The sequence below is a fragment of the Acanthopagrus latus genome, chromosome 21 (genome assembly GCF_904848185.1).
Source record: "Acanthopagrus latus isolate v.2019 chromosome 21, fAcaLat1.1, whole genome shotgun sequence".
Classification (NCBI taxonomy): Eukaryota; Metazoa; Chordata; class Actinopteri; order Spariformes; family Sparidae; genus Acanthopagrus; species Acanthopagrus latus.
The window spans coordinates 27015212-27027028 of NC_051059.1; the positions used below are offsets into that span (position 1 = coordinate 27015212).

Genomic DNA, 11817 nt, shown 5'->3' on the forward strand with positions numbered 1-11817 from the left:
ATGTACAAGTAAAAGTCGTATTTTAAATGGATTTTAATATTTTAAATGGGTTTTGTTTACTTATTAACATTAGCCTCGGCCTAGTCGCGTGGCAGGGAACTAAAAAGGATTGTTTTCAGTTTTAGACGTGCAACTGTGCGATGGCTCAGTTTTTGGATTAGAAGCGGTTCTTGTCGTCTCATTCATGGTAGAGCTGCAGCAAACTGAGCTACAAACACCAGCAGAATGACTGGAGACATGTTGATTTCTGGTGGCTTGTGTAAGGTTTCTCTTGAGCGGTTGTTGGTTTGTCTACGTCCTTCAGAGTGTATAGACGATGTTGAGCAGAGCCTGGTGTTAACATTGGTGTTGTTATTCATGGTAGAAGTGCAGTGAATTGAGAGCTACAGCAGAACTGAGTGGAGACGTGTTGTTTTGGAGGCCTGGTGGTAAAGAGCTTTTGAGGGACAACAGTTCAGTAACAGTAATCCACCTGTTAGTGGTCTGCCAGGCTAACCTGGTGTTATAAATATATTTTACTGGTTAACTTGACCAGACTTCAGCTATCTTCAATGGCAAATGCCCGAGTGCAGTCCATCGGAGCTGTAAGCAGTGTTTTCCATGAATGGCAGTAGTCAGGCCTTTGATCAGTTGCTGGTATTGGTAATAGCGTATCTTACGAGCCCTTGTGCGATCCCGCCAACTTACAGGTCCCTCATGTTCAGACACCTATGGTTGGTAGAAGCGTGCACAAAGTGTGCGTGTTTAGCTTGGGCCTCGGCCTGGCTAGGGACATGCTCAGGGCCACGGTAGAAGCTAGCCTGACGCCACTAAAGCAGCTTGGATCTCTGCCCTCATCTGTCCATGACGATTTCCCTGGCGAGTTCAGTGTGTATGGGCGCGATGCCTTTGCTTGAAGATAATGTTGAACCTCTGTGGTAGAACTAAATTAAAACAACTGCAGGAATTAATTTTCCTTGCAACTGTGTGCAACAGCATCCTGCTTGATAACACCATGCAGAGATCATTACAAAGCTGTTACAGGGCCCTCGGCCTCACTGCCCAGCAGACCACTAATAAGGATCTGAATGTGTTGTGGTGACATTTTTTGTTTGGAAGCAGTTGTTGTGGTGACATTTTTGTTTGGAAGCAGTTGTTGTGGTGATGTTCATGGTAGAAGTGAAGTGAACTGATAGCTTCAAACAGCTTGAGCGGTTGTTAGTTTGTCTGCGTCCTTCTGAGTGTATTGAAGGTTTGTTTTCAGTTCAGGTTCGTCTTCACTCCAGCATGCAAATGTTTGTTCAGAGAGTGCTTGATGAGCTTTATGAAGCCTTGAGAGTTGTTTTGCTGGAGAAACATCATGGTATAAAGGCTAACAGTGTTAACTAAACAATGTTGAGTGCAGTAAGCTATGACAAGCAGTTCACCACCGTGGAGTTCTCGTCACTAAAGTTCAGTAACAGCGATCCAGTTGTTAGTGTTCTGCCAGGCAAACCAGGTTATCAGACTCGTGTGAACCGACCAACCAGAGCAGACTGAGGCCCGACCTCAAAACCCACAGGATTCAAAGAGTGTTTTTACAGCTACTGGATAAACACAAAAAATATATGTAAAAATATATCTTGAAATAAAATGTTCGTCTTCTCACTGTTAACAACTCGACTCTCTATGAGTCCTGTTAATAGCCCACAAAGTGTTTTTTTTTAACAACCTGAGACTGAGACTCAAAAATCAGCTGTCTTTCTACAGAATTGCTTTATGAGTATACCGACATCACGCAGTTAATAAATTGATTAATAATTGTCCTCCATAATGCAGGACACTGGCTTGTCTCACTTTTCCTCTCTAAGGCCTCAACTTTCTGCTTTTAATGCTGATTAACTTAATCTATAATAATACATCATGTTTGATCAGCATATATTTAATATTGATAATATTGATAATAATAAAATAATAATAATTTAGTTAAAATTTCAATTTATGCAAAATATGAAAAGTATTTAACATGTATATCTTCACTGTTCAGCTGAAACATTAAAACAACTGACTAGTGAAATGAGCATTGATCATCTTGTTACAATCAAATGTTCTGCTGGGAAACTTTGAGTTGTGTCATTTCTGTGGATTCTCTTTGACAAACACCAGCCACCCAAACACCGTTCAGACCAACTGCACCCCCTCATGGCAAAGAACCCAAGGTGTCAAACTGGCCTCCTCATTGTCCAGATCCCAATCCAGCTGAGCATCTGTTGGATGCATCAGAACCAACTACCATCCATGTTGGGGCCCCCATGGATTGTTCTTGGCTCTGACTGCATCCAGTGGAAGCTCAGTTGGATTGAGATCTGGGGAATCTGGAGGTCAGGTTGACACCTTGAGCTCTTTCCCACGTTCCTCGGGTCGTTCCTGAGTGGGGGGGCACTGCCACCAAGGAGTGCTGCTGCCATGAGGGGGTGTACTTGTTCTGCAGCTGTGTTTGGGTGACTGATGTTTGTCAGAGAGACATCCACATGAATGCCAGGACTCATGGTTTCACAACACAACATGACATTGAAACACAATGATCCATGTTTATTCACCTGTCACTGGTTCTAATGTTGATGCTCTCAGTGTGTACACATGTTAGATGCTTCTTACAGATACACACAAAACCTCCCAAAAAAGACTGAAAATCTAGACAATGACACACAAAATGATCATAAATACACACAAATCCACAAAACTTCACAGATTCACTAAAAACTTCCATAAATATACACAAAATTTCCACAATGACACACAAAACCTCCATAACTACACACAAAATCTCCACAATAACACACAAAACTTCTATAAATAACACACAAAATCTCCATAAATACACACAAAATCTCCCAAAAAAGACTAAAAATCTAGACAATGACACACAAAATGATCATAAATACACACAAATCCACAAAACTTCACAGATTCACTAAAAACTTCCATAAATATACACAAAATTTCCACAATGACACACAAAACCTCCACAATGACACACAAAACCTCCATAAATACACGCAAAACCTCCACAATAACACGCAAAACTTCCATAAATAACACACAAAATCTCCACAAATACACACAAAACTTCCATGAATACACGCAAAACCTCCACAATAACACGCAAAACCTCCACAATAACACACAAAACTTCCATAAATACACACAAAACTGCCACAATAACACACAAAATGTCCACAAATACACACAAAACCTCCACAAATACGCACAAAACTTCCATAAATACACACAAAATCTTCACAATAATACACAAAACTTCCATAAATATACACAAAACCTCCACAAATACACACAAAACCTCCATAATGACACACAAAACTTCCATAAATACACACAAAACTGCCACAATAACACACAAAATCTCCACAAATACACACAAAACCTATACAATAACACAAAACCTCCACAATCACATAAAACCTCCACAAATACACAAAACCTCCATTTTGACACACAAAACTTCCATAAATACACACAAAACCTCCACACTGACTCAAAAAACCTCCACAAATACACGCAAAACCTCCATAATAACACAAAACCTCCACAAATACACACAAAACTGCCACAATGACACACAAAATCTCCACAAATACACACAAAATCTCCACAATAACACACAAAATCTCCACAATAACACACAAAACTTCCATAAATATACACAAAACCTCCACAATAACACACAAAACTTCCATAAATATACACAAAACCTCCACAATAACACAAAACCTCCACATATACACACAAAACTTCCATAAATACACAAAAAACTGCCACAATAACACACAAAATCTCCACAATAACACACAAAACTTCCATAAATATACACAAAATCTCCACAATAACACACAAAACTTCCATAAATATACACAAAACCTCCACAATAACACACAAAACTTCCATAAATATACATAAAACCTCCACAATAACACAAAACCTCCACATATACACACAAAACTTCCATAAATACACAAAAACTGCCACAATAACACACAAAACCTCCACAAATACACACAAAATCTCCACAATAACACACAAAACCTCCACAAATACACACAAAATCTCCACAATAACACACAAAACTTCCATAAATACACGCAAAACCTCCACAATAACACACAAAACTTCCATAAATACACACAAAACTGCCACAATAACACACAAAATCTCCACAATACCACAAAAACCTTCCACAATAACACACTAAACCTCCATAATGACACACTTAATCTCTATAACCTCCACAAATTCACAATAAACCTCCACAAATAGACACAAAATCCTGCACAAAGAGACGTGAAACTACCACTGCTCTTCTTTCTCATCTTGCAGGTGATGGACGGTTGAAAGGACGAATCACCAGACGAAGAAGACGAGACAAACAGTGGAGACGAGCCGCCACAGGAGCCTGAAGGGAAAGTGTGAGTATCTTTCACCTGGACTTTACAAGGGGATCAAACATGGCTGATGTATCTGCAGAGTGCTGATGGTCACTGTTGGTTTCTCCAGGACGAGAGCAGCCAGGAGCTGAAAGTGTGGGCAGAGGAACAGGCTGCTGAGGACCAGCTGGACAACAGGTTTCTGAACTGAATCCTGACTTTCTGTCATCGAGTTCTGTGGACTGACATGTTGTCTGGTTGGTGCTCGGCCCGGGACAGGAAGGCTCAGCAGCAGGTGATCCATCCATCCACAGAGCACCAGTGACCGAGGAGAGGTGAGGTGTCTGCTCAGAGCTCAAACAATACTGAAAAGACTAACAGAACCAGAAGGAACCACTTCTGTCTTCAGGCTGAGAGACTCCTGAACATCCCCAACAACACAGACTGCTTTGGTTTCTGTCCGTCTGTGAGGAAGCATTAAACGAGTCAAACTGATTTTACAAGCCTGGTGTTGTCAAATGTTTTCTGTCAGATCAATAGGAAATGTTGCGCTGCTCAAACAGACTCACACTCTCAAACGCAAGAGCGCCACCGACCTTCAGAAGCTCCGTGTTCAATTCCAAACTTATTGTCTGCAGGAGAACAAACAGAACCAGTTGGGTCAACTCGCTGCGTCAACCCTCCATCGTTCCCGATCCACATCAGTTCACTCAGAATCTCCCGTCGCTCACAGCGGAACATTCTGTCAGTAAAAGTTTTGGTGTTTTTAATACGAGCAGGAGTTTTTTTTTTCTTTTTCTTTAATTAAGCAAACTCAAACATTCTTTCATTCATCAAGGCAGAAACTCTTCTTAATTATTAATGTTCCTGTCTTTGTTTTTAATAAGTATTTTGTAGTTAATGAGTGCGACTGAGGGTCGGTCTAATGTCCATGGCTCTCTGTCACAGACAGACCACAAGTGTCACGGAAAATAGTAATCAAGCATTTAACTAATTGTACTATAAATATAGGCATTTATAAATTATTTTTTAGTCTAAAATAAACTAAATTACAAAGGCTTCATTAAGGATTTTGACAAAGTATTGCTCGATGAGTACTCAGTAAAAGCACTTCGTATTATTCATGCAAGTAGTTTAGTTTATGAATCTCAGACAGCTTATGGAAATAACCTTTTTTGTTTTTGTTAGTTTGATATTTCAGACAGGCTTCAGGGAAAAACTTTTCATAATGACTCTGTAAGGTATTACCTTTTTTTTGTTATTTAACAAAATCAGAGATTTAAGCAAAGAGCTCAGTTCCAGGAGAAAAGGAGCAAATTTAGATAGTGAGTCTGCAAATTTTTTGTTGTGAATGTTCAAGAGCATCATCTCCTGGGTTAACATAGCAGGAAATAATATATTTAAGGGTAAGAGAGGAGACAGAGTTAGAAGCATAAAAAAAAAAATTAGATTCAGCATCACTCCAAAACTTTTTAGATATATCACATAAGAGAACTGATGTGAAATTGTTTCTGTATTATAATTACAAAAAGTACAAGAATCATCAACATCTATAAACTTATAAACTTAGCAATAATACTACCAACTGGGTAGATATTACGCAGTATTTTAAAATGTAGCCTTGTTAGATATGCAGTATTTGTGGGGCAGAAACCGTCTGTTCTCCAGTTTATTTGGGAGCTCCAGTAAAACTTGCCTCTAAACACAAATCTGTTCATTCTTTGAAAACACTGACAAATATGTTTATTACACGTTCTGTTAGTTCACTTCTTGTGTTTTGTTATTTGTGATTTGTTATTCTTTGTTTGCTATTTGTGTACCTATCTCTTTGGGTCCTTGAAAAGCGCTATATAAATTAAATGAATTATTATTAGTATTAGTTCCCCTCAGCATCAGTACAGGTTGACTTGTTTTATACTTACTGCAACTTAAGTGGCTCTTTATGAATTGAGTTAACTCTACTGTGATATGTAGAGTTGCAGATATAAATCCTCTGAAGGGAACAGGAAAACTGTAGACATCAAATATTCATATTACCAGCATTATCAAAAAGATCGAGGAGATGGATGATCCCTCTTTAAACCATGTTAGTAACAATAAGGATTTGTTTCTTATAATAATATTGTTACTACTCCAGAGGAAGGAAGTTGTGGACAAACGCCAGCTTCCGTGTCAGGAGGGTGTGTTGACATGTTGATAGTGTGAGTCTGCAGTCTGACCCACAGAGCCGGTTCAGTACGGCTACCGTAACTGTTAGTGCATTCGCGCACTGGGAAAAAAGGAGCGTCTGCTCTGAACACGGCGGGCTGGACCGCAGCTGTTCTGGGATCTGATCTTCCTCTGAGAGCAGCTCGGTGACTCTCTGATGGAGAAGAGTTTGATGTATTACTTCATTAATGTTTTAAATACCCTCACTAAACTACATGCTGCTCACATATTTAAATGCAGAAAATAATGTATAATGATACTTTGCGCATGCGCATTCAGGGTTGTTTGCCGTGGCTTTGATTCCTGCATCACTTCCTGGTTTGCCTCGGGACTGTTTACATTCGGAGTGGATCCACATCCAGGTCTGAATCATCGGAGAGAGCTCAGCGGGGCCTCCTGTCCGGTTCTGTCCGGACCCAGTGACCCGACTTGTTCCGTTTAAAACGCGCTGAAGTGGGATCATGTCCCCGGCCGCCGCCTTCCACACGCAGCTCGCCTCCATCATGGAGGTGCTGGCAAACACGGCGGTGGCGGAGATCTGCGAGCTGGTGGACAGCGGCTACTCGGTGCTGCAGCTGGAGATCTCGCGGAGCCGCAAAGAGAACGAGGTTCTGCGGAGGAAACTGCGGCTCATGGAGCTGCGAGCCGCCCGGACGAGCGCGCTGCGAGCCGCGGCCACCGCGAGCGGCACCGCGCTGCTGCTCGGCCGCGCTCGCGCTCTGCCGCCCGCCCATCACCCTGGCAACGAGCCGAGGAGGAGCGCAGCGCCGCGAGGTAACGTGTAGTGTTGGACACGACCGGGACCGGCAGAGAGCGGGCCTGGTACCGGTCCGGTACCGGAGACAGAGTCCTCACAGGGGGGTCACCCGAAAAACTCTATTAACAAGTTCACTAATGTCCTCAATGAAAGATGTTACTAGTTATCTTCATGTTTAAGTACTTTGTAGTTACTTTTCAACAGAATAATTATTTATATTTTAGATAAATGAGTGTGCTTGGTCCCAGTGATGAGCAGTCTGATGTGTGATGACAGGAATAAATATTTTTAAATTAGGAGTGAAACACAACAGACCCTCTATAATGTACCATGTAATGACATGACAGACATCCTGATGTTACTGAAGCATCCTATCACTCTGCTGCTGCTAATTAAAATACATTACTGACTGTAATTACTGACGCTACTTTTTCTGATTTTTTACATGTTTTTTTCAGATGTTCTGAGTCAGTAACATCCATGAAGAGATTTAAAAGAACAAACATGTGATCACAGCTGTTTTCTACGTCGCTGCAGACTGTGGTCACTGTCTCCAGCCTATAGGAGGTCATACGTGTCTTGTACAGATGTTAAAGTCTGAATAATGACTTCTCATGGTCTCTGTAACCTGTACTGATACTGAAAGCTACTGTAGACATGTCTACAGGACAGATGTCTGACAAACTGAGCTGAGGCTTAACTGTTTGCGTAAACCTCATAAGACTGAGTGTCTCTGACCTGTTTTACCTGTCAGTCCTCTGCTACAGGACTAACAGGGCAGAGACTCTGCATCACCCCTCCTCACTACGTTATTAAACAGATAACATGTATAGAAGCACCTCCTCCTGAAGATGGAAGGTATAATTTGGACACTTGGAGAAGACTGGTTAGGATCATCATGGCAGCTCTCTGTGCAGACAGATGTGATGTTGCTCCTCAGCGTAAGCCAGCGAGGTCTCTGAGTCGTCTTCATGTCTCCTGAACGGTCAAGCGAGCACAACACAGATGATCCAAATAATTCAGATAATTAGATGATGACTTGTCTCCTCCAGGCGAGGCGGTGCAGTCCAGAGCGTCCAACCAGGAGACGCTGCTGCGTGGAGACGCCGATCCGTCCTCAGACTCTGGGAACGACGGCACGCGGGGGACGGTGAGTAGACGAGGACTGTTGGCAGGATGTCAGTGCTGCAGACTACCTGACCTCCTGCCTCATGTGTCACTCTGTGTGTCTCTGATCGCAGCCGGCTGCAGGTGAGCCGGCCACACCGACGACTGCTGTGATCAAAGTGGAGGACGAAGACGAGTCCTGGTCTCAGTCTGAGCGGGACAGTGAGTACAGTTTCTTACATAAACACAGCACATACAGTCAGGAGGATGGGCTGCTGCAGGTTTACTGAACTCTGGACAGTCATGAGTCTGTAACAGACCCGGTGGACATCTGGACTTCTGTATGCGTCCTTTAGTTTCTATATATCCAAGACTGGATCCACACTCGAGTCCGGCTCGGTCCAAACTAGACCCTAAACCATAAACTGATAAATCTGTCAGCAGAACAACAACTAAACAGATTAATCTTTCATTTTTAAAGCAAAATGTTCAAAAACCTCCAGCTTCATTTTCTATTTGTCATTTAGTCTTTACTTGTTTTGTTCTTTCAAATCTTGTTCAGCACGTGGAGCTGATTTGATGCACTCAAGAACAGTAATTGAATAAACTGGATTAAGATTTATTTCATTACTGATTCTTCTAAATTTTGACAGTTTTATTTTCACTGCAAATAAATATCGGGTCCAAATCGATAATCGGTCTCGATTTCTAATAATCGCTATCTGTTCTTACTTCACAACCACGATGGTGCCGACTGGGCCTCCAGGTGCCACGTGATGTCGGGCCCTGTGTGAAGTGATTAAAGCAGAGATGATAATTTAGATTCTGATTGGACTGTTGATCGGGGAGAAGAAGGGTCAGAGAACTAACAGTTTGGAGCCGTCTAATGTTAGAGATCAGATTTTATTTTTGATATCCTGCTTTTCTTTCCCTCCAGAAGAGTTTCATCATGTCGGACAGACGACAGGGACAGAAGCTCCGCCCCCAGTGACCAAACAGGAGGCAGCAGGTGAAGGTGGTAGTTCGACTCCGTCATGGATGACCGAGGAAGTCAGCTCCACCTCCATGTCTGTACAGAAAACACTGACCAGCAGCCTGAGGTCAGAGAGCAGCAGTTATGACTGTCTGATGTACGAGCCACCGCTTCAGCACGGCTCCCTCACTACCCAGAATCCTTTGAGTGAGGATCCCGGCTGCTCGTATGTGTTGAACGCTGGCGCGAGTGTCCCGGCTGCGTCCGACTCCGGCAGCAGCTTCACTTTCAGCGTCAGAGAAGTGACTCAGCCTGCAGCAGAGCGGCAGCTGCCTGCAGGCTTCCAGAACCACCAGCAGAGGGCGCCGATATCTGCAGACCACCCGCAGCAGCCTCCGGTGAGGAAGGTGGTGCCGGAGAGACAGAACGCTTTCATCAGACGGGACAGGTGGAGGCATCAGGGTGGTGTGAACAGGGCAGCGGGTCTCAGCCGGGGGGACGGCGGGGGGAGGACGTTCGCCTGTAACTTTTGTGGTAAAACTCTGGCCTGCCTGAAGAACCTGAAGACCCACATGAGGGTCCACACGGGCGAGAAGCCCTTTGTCTGCGAACTCTGCGGCAAACGCTTCTCTGACTCCAGCAACCTGAAGCGCCACCAGAGCGTGCACACCGGAGAGAAGCGCTACAGCTGCGTGCACTGCGGGAAACGCTTCGCCCAGTCGGGATCCCTGAAGGTGCACATGACGGTGCACACGGACTGCAAGCAGTTCAGGTGTTCGCACTGCGGCAAGACCTTCATCTCCGGCAGCCACCTGCGCCGCCACGTCACCGTGCACGCGGGAGAGAAACGGTTCGCTCCAACGGTTCAGTGACAGGGTGAGAATGAAGTCAGCAGGTCAGAGGTCAGACCCACAGGATCCAGGTGGACTGAAGAACAGCCCGGCCTCCTCAACGTCTTGTTTCCCCTAAAGGAGTCAAAAAAAGTCTTCTCACGTTGCAGCGAGATCAGCACGCAGTAGAGCGCATACCTCCGCCAAGGCCCAACATCACCAACACACACCAGCTACTAAAAAACTGAGACCTTGAACAACATTTGAGGCGCCCGACTGTATTTATGTAGTTTTCATCACGTGTCATAAACCTTCTCGAGAACCTGAAGTTTTTGCACCTGCTTTGTCTGAAAATGGATGAAATTACCATAACAGTTCAAAAACACCAGGCAAAATTTGGTGTATTTTTATGTCAGAGTAGTTTTTTATTATTATTTATAAAAAATGTACTTTGTTACTTTTTTTTTCCTATCTCCATCTTACATGTATTGTATTTCCATCCTCAGCGATTTACAGTAAAACACAGTTGTAATCTCAAATTTAATTTACTGATCACTGGTGACTTCAGAACATGATGGTGTGATCTCGTTCCCTACGGAGCCTCTGAGGGTCCAAACAAGCGTGTGACACCTGCTGAAACTCACGTTTACATGAGTGTTTAGAGAACATGATGGTGGGTTAGTGGTTGAGAAGATTCCAAACAGTTTAGATCAGATATCTGTTGAACGCAGCCACACAGACGCGCCGCTTCATGTCTTTAACTCTCTGCAGACACTTTGAGGAGATCATTAGTTCTGTTGAGGATGTGATCCTGTTAACACTTTCACTACTTCCTCTTTGCTCATGCAGTTTCCACATGAAATCGTGATTTGAGACATTTTGTTTCACATCACTGATCTGAGTGGGAGACTTCTGTCGCCTCACGCTCACTCATTTAAAAACAACAGGAACATGTTTCAGACGTGTTAATGTTTGAAGTCGCGCTCTGATGTTTCACCCTTCGCTCCTCCTGCTCTCTGATCCCGAACCCTCTGGAAGAACTAAAAATGTTTGCAGATGAGTGAAGAGAAGATTGACTCACCTCATCAGCAGCATCTGCTCGGCTCAGCAGGTGAATTCACTGATCACTTCCTGCCGTCTCCACCTGTGGGTGGAGTCTGGAGCCGGTGTTAAACCTGCAGGCATCAGACGATCTCAGAGCGTAACGTCACCTGACATTATTCACCCCTCCGTCATCAGTTATACAATGAAAAATACTTTACACGTCTTATTTTTGCTGCTTCATCATGTTTGGAGAAAAGTCTGCATGCTTGTCTGAACGTGTCCTGTTTCTGTCTTCAACTGTCGGGTTTTTATTTTTAGACTTTTTTTATGATCATTGTGTCATTTTGTAATAAAAGAACATTCATGTCGGATCCAAATAAAAGTTAAATAAAACACAACATTTCTTTATTGCTCCTTTTGACAGTCATCCTGACAAACAGCCCCTCACTGTGTTGTTTGTGTTATTTGTGTAACTTGTGGTCACTGGCAGCAGCTGAA

At 43.2% G+C, this 11817-nt stretch overlaps 1 protein-coding gene across 11 annotated transcripts in view; it reads left to right on the forward strand.

Moving 5' to 3' along the window:
• Positions 1-11714, forward strand: part of LOC119010656 (zinc finger and SCAN domain-containing protein 2-like) — a 45897-nt gene extending 34183 nt beyond the window's left edge. For 6 of the 11 annotated variants that reach the window (XM_037083003.1, XM_037083001.1, XM_037082998.1 and 3 more), the window contains 5 exons: positions 4354-4442; positions 4531-5144; positions 8418-8515; positions 8607-8694; positions 9410-11714. In XM_037083003.1, the coding sequence (XP_036938898.1) occupies positions 4919-5144; positions 8418-8515; positions 8607-8694; positions 9410-10317 (1320 nt within the window). In that variant the 5' untranslated portion in view covers positions 4354-4442; positions 4531-4918 and the 3' untranslated portion in view covers positions 10318-11714. Of the gene's footprint in view, positions 1-4353; positions 4443-4530; positions 5145-5999; positions 8320-8417; positions 8516-8606; positions 8695-9409 lie in introns of those variants that run through there. The other 5 variants (XR_005072029.1, XM_037083004.1, XM_037082997.1 and 2 more) reach the window with 5 other exon arrangements.
• The last annotated feature ends 103 nt before the right edge of the window (positions 11715-11817 follow it).